Genomic DNA, 15,778 nt, shown 5'->3' with positions numbered 1-15,778 from the left:
TTGAGAGTGCACTGGTCCAGTGGTACAAAGTACTATTGTTAGACTAGATTGAATGTCAATGCTTCCTATCTGAGGGAGTATCTATGATGAGCTAAGTCATTGAGGACTCTTGGTATTTGGTTTTGAATAGTGTCTTTGGACACTTGAGTTGGTTGAAGACTTGGAGGAATGCATTAGCAATTGCTATGTAACAATTGATATGTTGTAATATTGAGATTGAGGCCTTTGACATTGATGTTAATGGGGGAGAGAATATGCATGAAAAAAATCTCCTAATCAATAGGAGAGAAGAACTGTATGAATGAGAGAGAGATATCTCTTTAGGGAGATTTAGAAAGATTCATGTAAGGAAGCAAGAATATGCACTTGATGTATTGTGAAGTTTTAGTGTCAAGTAAACAATTATTGCCAAATAAGTAGGAGTATGCACCTATTGTTTTGAGAAATTTTAGCATGTGGACAATTGAAACTAATCCTAGAGTCTAGAGGATTTCAAACTTGGTTGATGAAGAGGATTTGGGAAGATGAGAACAATAGCAACAACAATAAAGTACTGTTTGGTATTCTTGGAACTTAGATGTTTTTCATCTATGTTGCCATCAATGCCAAAGGGGGAGATTGTTAGAATGAATGCTGATGATACTAATTTGGGGAAGTATCCTGAGCATTGGATAGTATTGACATGTTGGTTTCATGAATGTGTTTGTCATTAATGTTAGCATAGTATGGTTTCTATAAATACTGGTTGAGTAGAAGAATGAGATCTTAATGGTATGGACAATGGTTTGATTATCTAGTGATGCACAGTCATGGACATGTTCCACATTGTGTATTAATGATGTGGTCAAGTGTGTAGAGTCTAGGTTGAAGACATATAGAAGTTGTACCTGATTTACAGAGAGTAGTCCAAAGACAAAATATTGGGAAAGTAATTCCTGATGTTTGTTGGCTATCTTACATCTAAGATGCAATAAGAAGATGCATAGTCAGACAGTGATAGAGGACATTCAGTTGGTGATGTGAGTGAGTCCACAAGCCCTAGAATTGCACGTGTGAAGTTTTGTATAGAGTGTGAGTCGACAATGCTATTATAATTGTAATTAATTAATTATCTTATTGTAATCAATTTGGAAAGACTCAAGGCTGACTCAAGGAATTAATTTGAAGATATGGTATAGAGGAAAGATGTTTTCCTTGTTTGTAATGTGAGGCACCAAGTGTGATGATCATTGTATGAAGTGTGGATTGCAAAAAGGAGTAGAGTGTTTGAGGAATGTGTGTAAGCAATCCAAGGGATTATTGGATGTGAAATTGATGATTTGATTACAAGACTAGAAGGAGCAGAGGTTTGGTTGACAAGACATAAGAAGAGGAAGGAAGTATATTTCATTTATATTATTCTGCAAGGAATAAAACAAAGATCAGTTGGACAATGGGTTCATTGGTCTTGCCCTTGAAGCTGTTTGGGTAGTGGGTCCAACTATCTTTCACAACTCCTAATAGGGTTGGCACAACTCTTGACAGGGTTGGAATCTCCTAATAGGGATTCAAAGTCTCCTAAAAAGCACTCATATGTATTGAATGTTGTTATAGACTCCTAACAAGGTCCATCCTCTGTTATTAGTACATCATCTTGTGGGTACCATCCCCACTGGTGTTTTCCCTCTGATCAAGGGTTTCCCTAGTTAACATATCTAGTGTTATTGTGTATGAGTATCTTGTTGTGGAATTTGATTATATTACTCATATGGTTAAAATTGATTAAGGTTGATAATTGTAATAGTAGTTGGATAACTAATTATTCTAAAAAACTTATGCAAATAAAATATGGATGCACAAACCAAAGAAATAAATGCACTTACAACTATTAAAAATGTATGATGCAATGATAACTCCGTGTATATATGTGACTATATATATTTGACTGTATATTAACAATTAACTCTTTATTTCTAATTTATCATAAAACACACTAATCTACTTATCAATTTCACCATGTTCAAGGAATTAGCATACAACCAAAATCATTAGAAAAAGTGAAAGTTTGCCCTTTCATTTATTATGTAATTCCAATCAATGTCACTGCAACTTTGTTATCTTATTCTAAGTCCATCTAGTATAACCTATACATACGAGTCTACCTAGGTTAAATCATAATGAGAACAAGGATTTGATAAATGAGTATTTGGATGTTAAGATAGAGATTGAATGTGATAAAGGGGTGTACTTAGTGTACTTTAGTTAAATAACTAAATGAATGTTAATTGAAAACATTCTAGAATTAGATTGTGTATGAGTCTAGCGAAGTGTCTTTCAATCAGTGGAATTAGATTGTGTATGAGGAGAAAAGTTTTTTTCAATCATTTCAATCAGTAAAATGTCTTAGAATCTATGTTAGATACATATTTTATAAATTAAAAATGTTTACATGTTTAGGATCAAATTATGGCTACGTTTCTATAATAGTGAGATTCTACTTTTCAAGTTGCTAGATATAGCTCACTTTGGACTATGAGGTTAGTTCTATAGTGTTATTTACAAAGATCTTTCTAAATAACACTATGGGGTTGGTCTACTCTATGGCCCCCATAGACACATGCTAATCCTAGGTCAATCCTTATAATTGTGTACTCAAAATTGAAAACAAAGAGAAGAGTTATAGTATGCATCTTTTGTACCCCTTTTAGTGTACAAAATTGAGATGTGCTACTATTAATTGCTTTTAATGTCCTAGAATGAAATAATTTCTAATGACTCCTTGCTTGTACTTATGGTTACAATTAAAATGGCTTGAATTCTCTCTAAATACAATAAGAAAATGTTAAACTCATGTAAAAGTTGTGTTTAATCAATTGAAACAAAAAGGTGGATGAAGCTAGGTATTTGAATTTTGAATTTGAATTTTAAAAAAGAAAGGAAGAACTTCACAACTTTTGGTTTATCTTAACATAGGCAAACCATAAGATTCAAATGATTAACAATCATGTAAATATACGTGTTTAAATATGTGTGATAATATGATAACAAGTCATATTAAAAAATATATGTATAAACTTGAGAAAATAAGACTAAATATATAAAGATATATTTATATAAAGATGAATACAAAATTAAGTAATCAAATCATACTCCACACAAAATAGATTGCCAGTTGTCACTATATAGATATACAAGAAAATAAGACTAAATATAAAAAGATATGTGCATATTAAGATGAATAAACAATTAAGAAAATACATCTTAGATGAATGAAATATCCATTGTTTGTGACAATATGACAATATGTCTTTATAAATTTTGGATTTAATTATTTGAACTACTTTTACCATGAACATTTTGAATGTGTAGCCACTCTTAAACATCACACAATAAGAAATATATTAAGTTTGGAAAAAAGTAAAGTTAACTTTGATTACTTAACACTTTTAGCCCAGGATTGGAGAATTAGCGTGTGAGGTTTAAGGTACTTGATTTTTAACCACAAAAGTTTAGGATCATGTTCAATGATGCTCATATTTATGAGTATTGAGTAGAAAAGAGTCTGTCCAGAATGAAATTATGGTCACATTCTTATAACAGTGAGATTCTACTTTTCATCTTGCTAGATATAGTTCATCTTGGACTATGAGGTCAGTCCTATAGTGTTGCTTACAAAGATCTTTCTAAATAATAGTTAGAGCAATCTATGGACCCCATAGACACACTTCTTCTAGCTTAACCCTTATAAATGTGTACTTAAAATTGAAAACAAAGATAAGAGCATTAGTATGCATATTTAGTACCCCTTTTAGTGCATAAAATTCAAATGTGCTACTATTAATTTCTTTTTAATGTCCTAGAAGGAAATAATTTCAAATAATTTCTTCCTTGTACTTAAGGTTACAATTACAATATCTTATCTCATCTTTAAATACAAGAAAAAAACATCAAACTCTATGTAAAAGGCATGTTTAATCAATTGAAATCAAAAAAGGTGGATGAAGCTAGGTATTTGAAATTTGAATTTGAATTTGAAAAAAGAAAAGAACTTCACAATTTTTGGTTTATCTTAATATAGGCAAACCATAAGATCCAAATGACTAACAATTGACCTAGTTCATTACAAATTAAATTAAATCCTCACATTAAATATATGTTGAGCCACAAGTCAGCTTCTAATAGATATTAAATACCTAAATGCCTTAAAAGGCTTACAACACAAATTCAATGCACATAGGAGAGATAACCAAGACTCAAATAGATCCACACAAACTCCCAGATTGATCCACATCACGATCACACACTACATGCATTAAACGTTCCAACATGATCGAGAAAATTTGTAAGAACTCCATCCCACAAGCCACATTGCCAAGTGTCAACAAATCCACAAACATTATCGATCAAGCAACACATGTCGACCACACATAGAATGTTGAGAAATAGTATCTGCTGAGCTCCTTCAACGACCGAGCACCAATGTTTGGTGATCAAGTCCACAACTCTTAGCTAAAATACCTCCAATCATGTAGGGTTGCTAAAAACCCTAGGATGCTCCTGCACCATAGGTGTATAAATATGTGTGATAATATGATACATCAGTCACATCTGAAAAATATGTATAAACAAGAAAATAAGATGTATAAACAAGAAAATAAGACTAAATATATAAAGATATATTTATATTAAGATGAATACAAAAAAGTAATCAAATTTTATTGCACACAAAATGTTGCCAATTGTCACTATATAGATATACAAGAAAATAAGACTAAATATAAAAAGATATACATGCATATTAAGATGAATAAACAATTAAGAAAATACATATTAGATGCATGAAATATCCAATGTTCATGACAATATGACAATATGTCTTTTTAAATTTTGGATTTAACTATTTGGACTATTTTAACCATGAATCTTTTGAATGTGTAGCCACCCTTAAACATCACACACTAAGAAATATATTAATCTTGGAAAAAGTAAAATCAACTTCGATTACTTAACACTTTTAGCCTAGGAATAGACCATTAGTGTGTGAGGTTTAAGGTACTTGATTTTTTACCACAAAATTTTAGGATCATGTTCAATGATGCTCATCCTTATGAGTATTGAGTACAAAAGAGTCATTCCATGATGAAATTATGGTCACATTCTTATAATAGTGAGATTCTACTTTTTAGCTTGCTAGATATAGTTCATCTTGGACTATGAGGTTTGTCCTACAACTTGTTGATTACAAAGATCTTTCTAAATAATAGTTGGTGCATTCTATGGGCCCCATAGACACACACTTTTTCTAGGTTAACCTTATAAATTTGTACTAAAATTTGAAAACAAAGAAAAGAGCTTTAGTGTGCATATTTAGTACCCCTTTTAGTGTACAAAAGACATATATGCTACTATTAATTGCTTTTTAATGTCCTAGAATGAAATAATTTCTTGCTTAATGTACTTATGGTTACAATTACAATGCCTTGTCTCGTCTTTAAATACAAGAAAAAACATCAAACTCTATGTAAAAGGCATGTTTAATCAATTGAAAACAAAAAGGTGGATGAAGCTAGGTATTTGAATTTTGAATTTGAATTTTAAAAAAGAAAAGAAGAACTTCACAATTTTTAGATTATCTTAATGTAATGACCCCAACAGATTATAACTGCTTCAAACAACAAAAATCTTTATACTTTAGTTGTTTGACATTTCGTCAAACACTTTGCAAGCAAGCTCTGATACCACTGTAATAACCCTCCTCAAATCTACCCTCAAAAAATGCTGATGAAAGCTCGAGGAATTTCATCAAACAATTCACATGCGAGGGACGTATGACTGATATAGTATTTCAGCTAGCTTCAAATGACTTTTTCTTCAATTTGCATCAATGAGAATCTTGTGCTAGAAGACTACAATGGACTACACAATGACCTAACATGAGTGTGCTACTAATTTTGACAATATTCAGTGCATATATATGATCTAAGCATGAGAAATGAACACCTACAGCCAACTGGCATTTTTACAAACAGTTGGTATGCAAACTAACTAGTCGATAAATAATGATATTAAATTGCTTAAATGACACCAGCAACTATTATCTTCTTAATTGCAATGAAAATTACAATACTCATGAAATATGGCCAAGACTTTGGCATTTACATGGATTACAAAATGATAATGCTGGTATAATGCACACTTACAGCTGAAAGCTTATAACACCCTAAAAAATAATACTAACAAAAGAACTTGGTTGTAGATGGCTGTAATAATTTCTTTCTATGTTGCCCCTTCTGCTTTGCTTTTTTCGAACTGCTTTTTTGGCCTGCTTTTTTGTACCCACTTTTTCAGCCTACTTTTTCGGTTCCACTTTTTTCGGACAGTTTTTTCGTACCCACTTTTTTCAGCCTGCTTTTTCAATTTCGCTTTTTCGGACTGCTACTATGTTGAATCTCAAGACCATATCTTTCAATGGCGTCAAGATTTTCAGCTTGAAGGGATTTCATTCTCCAAACTATTGAGACATAATCTCCAGAAAATTTTCCAATTTCTTTGATATTTCCAAGCCTGCTTAAAAGAAGCTCTTCCATTTCTTTTATAATGTTCTCACAAGAGCTCCATCCTTCGTTTTCTCAATGTGGGATAAAACATAACTCCCTTTATGTAACTTATGTCTCCAATGTGTTATAAAATAAAGGGGACTCTTTTAATTTTAATATTTCCCACAAACTATAGTCTATGCATTAATAAAGTTAAATATTTAAATTTAACTTTATAAAATAGCTTTATCAATGCAAAACAAATCTTATCAATGATAAACAAGTCTTCTTGCCGATTTTAAATAATTACCATCGACATACCACTGCCACTGGATGTCCACCCATGCCCAAGATGACTTACTATAAATAGTAAGTATGCCCAAAGTTGCCTCAAAACCCCTTAGAAAGACCTGCAACTGAAACTATCTAGGCCAAATGGCCTCTAAGCCCCTTTAATGTCCTGGTTAGCCTACAAGACTATGGGGAAATAGGCTAACGACAACATCATGCTATGAATGCTAAAAAGGGGACATTACACTTAATATAGGCAAACCATAAGATCCAAATGACTAACAACCATATAAAGATATGTGTATAAATGCGTGTGATAATATAATAAATAAGTCCACATCTGAAAAATATGTATAAACAAGAAAATAGGGCTAAATATATAAAGATATATTTATATTAAGATGAATACAAAATTAAGGAATCAAATCTTACTCTGCACAAAACCTTGCCAGTTGTCACTATATAGATATATACAAGAAAATAAGACTAAATATAAAAAGATGTGTGGATATTAAGATGAATAAACAATTATGAAAAATATATCTTAGATGAATGAAATATCCAATGTTCATGACAATATGACAATATGTCTTTATAACTTTTGGATTTAACTATTTGAACTATTTTTACCATGAATCTTTTGAATGTGTAGCCACCTAGTAAACATCACACACTAAGAAAAATATTGCACTTGGAAAAAGTAAAGCCAACTTTGACCACTTAACACTTTTAGCCTAGGAATGGAGCATTAGTGAGTGATGTTTAAGCTACTTGATTTTTAACCACAAAAGTTTAGGATCATGTTCAATGATGCTCATCCTTAGGAGTACTGAACATTTTTTACCATAATTTTTTCCCATCATGCTCCTTTCACAAATCTAAATATTTAGGACAGAGAATGTTCACACAATTAATTCCAAATCTTCATGATGGATCAAACAATGTGATCCCAAATATTGACAGTAAAAATTGTTCACATAATTAAATACATAAGCTATTAGAACAATATACAATATACTCATGTTAATGATGATTCATAAAACACATTCCATAACTTCAATAATAATAAAATATTTAGATAACCCTAATCTTATCCATAATACAATTCCTACCTCTAAACCCTAGACACTAATATTAATATAATATCATATATTTAATAATTATAAATTACTATTCAACATAAAAATTACATATAAAAAATTTATGCATTATATTATATTTTTAATATATTATAATCAAAATAATAAAATACACTAAAAATTTATCATAATTAAAATAAAATGATAAAATAATACTTAATCTACCTCAACCATTACTAATAATTATTTACATAAGGAGGGAAATTTTACCATTTGTGACTATTACATAGAAAAGAAGTTTCAACCATTACACACTCTGTACTCTTGTGAAGCCTGCACGTTCAAGGATGGTTTGGTTATTTTAAGTTTCTTTATAACTTCTCCCCATATTAGATTATCTTTCTGTTCTCGTTCTTGTCCCCGAAGTAGCTGTACAATCTATTCATTCACATGGCCGAGACAATATTTTAATTTCCATCTCACGTTTTCCCAACTCAGAAAAACCTGCCTAAGACTAACAATGTAAATTTCCACTGGTTTTTGTCATTACTTAAGTTCTTCCCATCGTGACAATATCCGCCTCGTTGCAATATATTCGGAACCCGTGTCTCCACTTTGATTCTTTTAATCCGGATTTATTGTCAGCATGCCTGTCATCCTTGAAATCACTGTCTTTTTTGGCCTCGAGTAGACCACAATGTTTAAAAAACCAAAGAATTGATTTCACATTGGATTGCTTGGGCTTAGATTTGGATTGTTCAGAGAATGGGCTCCACCGCCACAATCAATCGTTCGGCCTACACTACGACCGAGGAATTGGAGCCCAGCAGACGACTTCGGGATTGACTGGAGAAGTAATGGGGCCGAAGAAAATGGAAATGGAGGTAATTTACCTATAAAGTCTCCCGAATTGGGTAAGTAAGGTCTGCATAATAATTAGGGTGCTCTACAGGTCAAGTCAAAGAAACGGAAAAACGAGCAGAGTAAACGCAGTTGAATGGCTATTGGCTAACGCGTCATGAGGTCTCCACTACTCATTTCTTTTTCAAATCTTCCCACACGTTACACTACAGAAGTTTCTTCAAAGATTCACGTGGTTGAAACTGTACCACCGTTTCTCCTTATATTGTGCGATTGGGTTTCTTAATCTGCCAAACAATCGTATTCCCCTTGATTCGAGATTGGATTTTGAGGAGACAAATCTGCGGTTTTGTTTCTGAATCTGTCCTACAATCATACTTCCATTCATTCAAGACTGGATTTTTATGAAGCCGGGCTTCTGAATTTGCTCTACAATCCCACTTCCCTTCATTCAAGATCAGATTCTTCTGGAGTTGGGTTTCTGAATTTTCCCAACATTCACACTTCCATTCATTCAAGTTTAGATCTTCAGGAGATTAAAATTTGAATGATGGGGAATCCTCTGAATCCCCTGTTCTTGGCATTGGGAGTTACTATGCTGCTGTTTGGCTGGAATACAGCTGCACAGACTTTGAATTCGACTTGTCCTTTGAAAAACTGTAACAGCCTAACTGCATTAGGAGCTACTCTATCATATGACTATAATGCAGAGAATGGATTATTGAATATAGCTTTCCAGGCCAAACCTGATGCTCCAGGCGGGTGGGTTGCTTGGGGAATAAACCCACGAGGGCTAAAGATGTTTGGTACACAGACCTTGATCGCTTTCAAGTTGGCTAACGGATCAACCATAGTTGAAACCTATGATGTGAACTCTACAACTGTGAGTCCTTCAAAGATTAGCATTCCTGTGACCAACAAGAGTGCTGAGTATGAGAGTAGCAGTGGAAAAATAAAAATCTTCGCCTCCCTGAAACTTGATCCCAACCAAGAGATTGTTAATCAGGTGTGGCAAGTGGGTCCTTCAGTCAGCAACATGATTCCTAGCATCCACGGTTTTGCTGAGGCCAACAAAAATAGTTTAGGAAAACTTAATCTCCAAAGTGGCTCTTCGTCTGCTGCCCCTGCTCAATCACCTATACCAGCTGTTAATAATGTGAGTATTGCGTTTCCAAACGCGGGCTTTTTTCAGAGATTATATTACCAGAGTTTATAATGATTGCTGTATTTGTGTTTTTAGATTTAATCATTTTTCATGATCTGTTATCGTAAAAGAGCTGTACAAATTTCATCATCATTGAATTTTGTACAATTCACTTATCTTAATGATGGATTATGTTGTACATATTTTTCTTTTTTCTTTTTAATATCTTTTCTTATATTTTAAAAATGTTATTAGAATATGCCCATTATTATGATATTTAAGACTTTTTAAGTTGATTTTTCATTTTTCATCTTTTAAAATCTTTTAAAAAAATCCTTTCTGAGTCAATCGTTTTTTTTTGAAGTTGATAATATGTTCGATTGGAAAAGTTGAGTTGAACGATTCAAACATGTCTTGAGTTCAATCCCACTTAATTTATCCCACGACCATTTTTAAGCCCTGTTTGAGAAATCCAGCTAAAATGTATGGAGTAGTTTATAATACATTTGTTTTGAAATTAGACAGAATTGCTTCATTGCAACTCAATTGAATTCAGAATCAATTTGATCTAATCTAAATGAATTGTAGAAAACTCAGTCTATGACTTAAATTTTTTTCACTCAGATCAAAAGTTCTAGGTTTGCAGAGTTTTACGACAATGATACTTGGCAATCTTTTAAACTTACTCTAATTTTTAGAACAATGAAATGTGAAGTAACAAGAAAATCAATGAGAAAGAAATTTAAGCACAAAAGATCTTATGTTCAAGTAAGGCATTCCATAACGGTGTTGTTCTCCTTTGGCAGACTCCTTCTACACCGACTTCGAGTTCAGATTGTCCTTTACAATTCACAGAAGGTGGGGGCAAAACTTATAAGTTCTGCAGCAGACTGAACTTAGGAGCTACTCTATCATATGTGTACCATCAACAGAACAGATCATTAGACATTGCTTTCAAGGCGGCCCCTCTAGCTTCTGGTGGGTGGGTCGGTTGGGGGATAAACCCACAAGCACCAGCAATGATTGGCACACAGGCTTTGATTGCCTTTAAAATGAGTAATGGATCAACTGTGGTTGACACTTACGATGTGATCTCTAAGTCTGCTGCTTTGAATCCATCACCTATTACCCTAAATGTGACCAACAAGAGTGCTGTTTATGAGAGTAGCAGTAGGAAGATAACAATTTTTGCTTCCTTGGTGCTTGATGCCAACCAAACCAGTGTTAATCAGGTGTGGCAAGTAGGCAAAGAAGTCAGTAACTTGAGTCCTGGAATCCACAGTCTTACTCCGGCTAATCTCAGAACTACAGGGAAACTCGATGTGCTAAGTGGATCTTCCTCTGCTCCCCCTGCTGAATCACCTATACCAGCTGGTAATAATGTGAGTATTGCGTTTTCAAACACGGGCTTTTTTCAGAGATTATATTACCAGTAGTCTATAATGATTGCTGTATTTGTGTTTTTAGATTTAATCATTTTTCATGATCTGTTATCATAAAAGTGCTGTACAAATTTCATCATCATTGAATTTTGTACAATTCACTTATCTTAATGATGGATCATATTGTACATATTTTTCTTTTTTCTTTTTAATATCTTTTTTTATATTTTAAAAATGTTTTAAAACATCAATATTCTGTAAGTCTATATGCATTTTAGGGAGAATTCAAGCAGAGACAATTTAAAATTTGAATTTTATTTTTGGTTGAAATTTCTTTCGACTCTTTTAGCTTTTTGTTATTTTGATAAAATTTGTTCGGACTCTTCTACCTTTTTGTTATTTTGATAATGAATCATAGATCGCAGATCCGAAACAATGAAATAAAATACTTGCAAACAATTTGAATCAGACACCGTAATAATCTGCTAGATGGGGAGTTTTACCTGTTGAAGTATATCGAATTGACTGTTATTAGAATATGCCAATTAATTATGATATTTAAGACTTTTAAGTTGATTTTTCATTCTCGTCCTTTAAAATCTAAAAAACGAAGTCCTTTCTGGGTCAATCGTTTCTTTGAAGAAATTGATAATATGTTCGATTGGAAAAGTTGAGTTGAACGATTCAAACATGTCTCGAGTTCAGTCCCACTTAATTTATCCCAGGGGCCAGGACCATTTTTAAGCCCTCTTTGAAAAATCCAGCTAAAATGTATGGAGGAGTTTATAATACATTTGTTTTGAAATTAGACAGAATTGCTTCATTGCAACTCAATTGAATTCAGAATCAATTTGATCTAATCTAAATTAATTGTAGAAAACTCAGTCTATGACTTAATTTTTTTCACTCAGATCAAAGGTCTTAGGTTTGCAGAGTTTTATGACAATGATAGTCGGCAATCTTTTAAACTTACTCTAATTTTTAGAACAATGAAATGTGAAGTGACAAGAAAATCAATGAGAAAGAAATTTAAGCACAAAAGATCTTATGTTCAAATAAGGCATTCCATAACGGTGTTGTTCTCCTTTGGCAGACTCCTTCTACACCGACTTTGAGTTCAGATTGTCCTTTACAATTCACAGAAGGTGGGGGCAAAACTTATAAATTCTGCAGCAGACTGAACTTAGGAGCTACTCTGTCATATGTGTACCATCAACAGAACAGATTATTAGACATTGCTTTCAAGGCGGCCCCTCTAGCTTCTGGTGGGTGGGTCGGTTGGGGGATAAACCCACAAGCACCAGCAATGATTGGCACACAGGCTTTAATTGCCTTTAAAATGAGTAATGGATCAACTGTGGTTGACACTTACGATGTGGTCTCTAAGTCTGATGCTTTGAATCCATCACCTATTACCCTAAATGTGACCAACAAGAGTGCTGTTTATGAGAGTAGCAGTGGGAAGATAACAATTTTTGCTTCCTTGGTGCTTGATGCCAACCACACCAGTGTTAATCAGGTGTGGCAAGTAGGCAAAGAAGTCAGTAACTTGAGTCCTGGAATCCACAGTCTTTCTCCGGCTGATCTCAGAACTACAGGGAAACTTGATGTCCTAAGTGGAGCGACCTCTGCTTCTGGCGGTTCTTCTCACCAGACTCTCAAAAATGTAAGTATTGTGCTGCTTATTGCTTCTCATTTTGATTGTGTGTTTGTTAATATTAAAATACATTATGTGATCTATAATGATAGTACAGATAGATAATTCCAGTGCAACCTGGGACTCGCACCTTACTTCAAACCTCGAAGTACCCATCCTTGAGACGTCCCTGCATCGGGTACTTGGAGTAGCCGAGTATCCAACCTCCGCCATTCCACAACAACGCCGTTGCCGGGATGAAATTTTTATTTGAATTTTCCTTTTTTGAATGTTATGTACTATGTTATTATATTGAATGTTTAATAGTTCTAGTTTGTGTTGGAATTTTGCTATGTTCAAGTATTTTAGTTTAGTATGTTATATTGAAACATCATTTCATAACTAGCATTTCAAGTTTTATACATAAAGTATACAGCAGCCCTCCCCATCCCACCCTTCCATCGCAGCCATTCCCTGGCCATCCTGAAATCAAGGCCCATTATCCCCCTGTCTAGGAAACTTGTCTCAGTGTCCTGCCATCCCAACATACCCCAGTACTGGTGTTATACTGGATAATTATTGTATTTTTAGACATAAATTTTTCAATTTAGTGTCTATTCTTGCATCATCAAAATCCAAATCAGGTAGGACCGTAAGGGATTGATGAACTGAAACTCTGGGAGCAACAGTTTTTATGTTTATTAGCTTACAAGTAGCTAAAAGTAAGGGTTTTAAGTTTTCTTGACCTAAAACACTTGTTGAGGGTTTGAAGCTTGCTGGACCCAAAAAACTCGTTCAATGCAAATAATTTATATCCTGACTGATCTTTTATGTAAAACTGAAGGTTTCAAGCTCGCTTGACCTATAATACTTGTGCAGTACAATGCTCCTCATATTTACATCTGACTGATCTTTTATCTAAAAATGAGGGTTTCAAACAAGCTATATTTACAAGCTGCAAGATCTTTTATCTGAAAATGAAGGTGTCTAATATTCAGTACAATACTAGTTATATTTACATTCTGACTGACCACTTATCTTAAAATGAGGGTTTTAAACCTGCTTGATGAGGGTTTCAAACAAGCTATATTTACAAGCTGCAAGATCTTTTATTTGAAAATGAAGGTGTATAATATTCAGTACAATACTAGTTATATTTACATCCTAATTGATCTTACATGTTTTTCAATCCAGAGACATGGGGTAATTACAGTTGTAAGCTGGGGTATACTGATGCCCATTGGGGTCATAATTGCTAGATATGTGAAGACATTTGAATCAGCAGATCCTGCATGGTTTTACCTCCATGCTTTTTGCCAAACCTCTGGATATGCTATTGGAGTAGCTGGTTGGGCTACTGGTCTGAGACTGGGCAGTTATAGTAAAGGCATAGAACAAACTTCACACAGAAATATTGGGATTGTGCTTTTTGCCCTTGCAACTCTACAGGTAATGCAAACAAGACCCCATGGTCGCAATTTCTACATTTTATTCCATGCACTGTTTATGTATGCAGTATATTTGGTTCCATCTAAACAATCTGTGATGAAAGATTTCCGCAATTTATATTATTAAGAGAATGTTGTTGTTTCAGATTCAATTGCGTTGAAGATATTTTCAGATTGTTTCGCAATCTATCATCAGAATGAAGAAACCCAATAGAATTTAGAAACAACATTCTTTTAAACCTATACATTGACAATACAAATAATTGAAACCCTTTCACTAACAAATGTCAAAATTCTGTAATGTATTCATTGAATTATTTGCTGAAATGTTATTAGAATTTTTATCAGGGTTATGAATCATTTCTTGAGATATTGCTCTGATTGCAACTTTAAATTTTTGCATGTATTGACTTGCAGGTATTTGCTCTGCTCTTACGGCCTAAGAAGGATCACAAGTTTCGTCTATATTGGAATATATATCACCACTCTATTGGCTATTCAGTGATCATACTAAGCATAATAAACATCTTCAAGGGCTTTGACATCTTGGATCCTGAAAAGAAATGGAAAAGAGCTTACATTGGTGTTCTTATTGGTTTGGGTGCAATTGCAGTCTTTCTTGAAATTGTGACATGGATCATCTACTTCCAACGCAAGTCCAAAAATTCTTCCAAACGCAGCAGTGAAATGAATGGAAATGGCCGATCGAATGGGAATGGCCTAAATCAATCATATCTTTAGGGGAAATGGTTCAACTGAAATGACCTCTTTGCCTGTTGTTGCTTTCCCTACACAGAATACACAGGCTGTAATTTTATTTAGTAGGTGGTAGAAAGTTGAGGCTAGCTTTATTAGTTTATTCTTTGACTTTACTGATATATATTTACAAGACGGTGCCCAATTTCCTGTAGTGAGCACCCTTTTATGGAATGAATATCAATTACTGGCCCTATGCTTAGGGTTTTGAATTTTAAACTCGATTTTTACTTTCAAACTTTTTAAATTTTAAATATTGTAGAAATCTGTTCTTATTATTAATTATTTTTTTTGATATCATAATGGTTGCATGAAGTTTGTACTTAGTCAATTGCGTTTAACTTTTAGCATGATGTTTTACATTACACTCATACAATATGTTCTATTGAATATAGAACACAACAAAATGTAAAAGAAAAAGCAAGGTTTATTTTGGTATTAATTTATTTCAATTAATTAAGTATGATTAAATAAGTAATATTTATTTACATTGTTTGAATTTTGTGTTGTGATTTGGAATATTCATAAATATTTTTTCTTAAAATAATAATGATGAATAGTGATATTTAATTTGATAATTTAAGTAGTGGGTCTTTTGGGTGTGGAGAGTGATAAGCAATGAATTTGACCAAGTGGCACTCCCTTTGAGATCACAGACTAATCACT

The 15,778-nt window shown here is 33.3% G+C and overlaps 1 protein-coding gene and 1 long non-coding RNA gene across 2 annotated transcripts; one reads left to right on the top strand and one right to left on the bottom strand.

Annotated features, from left to right (window-relative positions):
• Positions 1-4,076: 4,076 nt before the first annotated feature.
• LOC149529322 (uncharacterized) lies at positions 4,077-15,072 on the bottom strand. Its single transcript, XR_016358512.1, has 2 exons — positions 14,936-15,072; positions 4,077-4,536 (listed from the first exon to the last, which is right to left on the bottom strand). It is a non-coding gene; the product is annotated as an uncharacterized LOC149529322 (long non-coding RNA).
• Positions 8,896-15,331, top strand: LOC149529321 (uncharacterized). The gene is made up of 5 exons (XM_089809024.1): positions 8,896-9,902; positions 10,697-11,272; positions 12,366-12,938; positions 14,103-14,357; positions 14,774-15,331. Exons 1-5 carry the CDS (start codon positions 9,294-9,296, stop codon positions 15,095-15,097), a joined length of 2,337 nt encoding a protein of 778 aa, XP_089665150.1. The 5' UTR covers positions 8,896-9,293; the 3' UTR covers positions 15,098-15,331.
• Positions 15,332-15,778: the final 447 nt, after the last annotated feature.

Source organism: Cupressus sempervirens, chromosome 11, assembly GCF_028749045.1.
Source record: "Cupressus sempervirens isolate cs-2001-9-10 chromosome 11, ASM2874904v1, whole genome shotgun sequence".
Classification (NCBI taxonomy): domain Eukaryota; kingdom Viridiplantae; phylum Streptophyta; class Pinopsida; order Cupressales; family Cupressaceae; genus Cupressus; species Cupressus sempervirens.
The sequence above is the reverse complement of the archived record's forward strand: the minus strand, read 5'-3'. Positions and strand labels throughout refer to the sequence as shown.

What these genes read in the sequence shown, in the direction of transcription:
- LOC149529321 (XM_089809024.1), top strand. Translation starts at nt 9,294, where the DNA reads ATGATGGGGAATCCTCTGAATCCCCTGTTCTTGGCATTGGGAGTTACT. An exon ending in CTATACCAGCTGGTAATAAT is followed by an intron (nt 11,273 to 12,365) that starts GTGAGTATTGCG and finishes CTCCTTTGGCAG; the next exon opens with ACTCCTTCTACACCGACTTT. An exon ending in CTCACCAGACTCTCAAAAAT is followed by an intron (nt 12,939 to 14,102) that starts GTAAGTATTGTG and finishes TTTTCAATCCAG; the next exon opens with AGACATGGGGTAATTACAGT.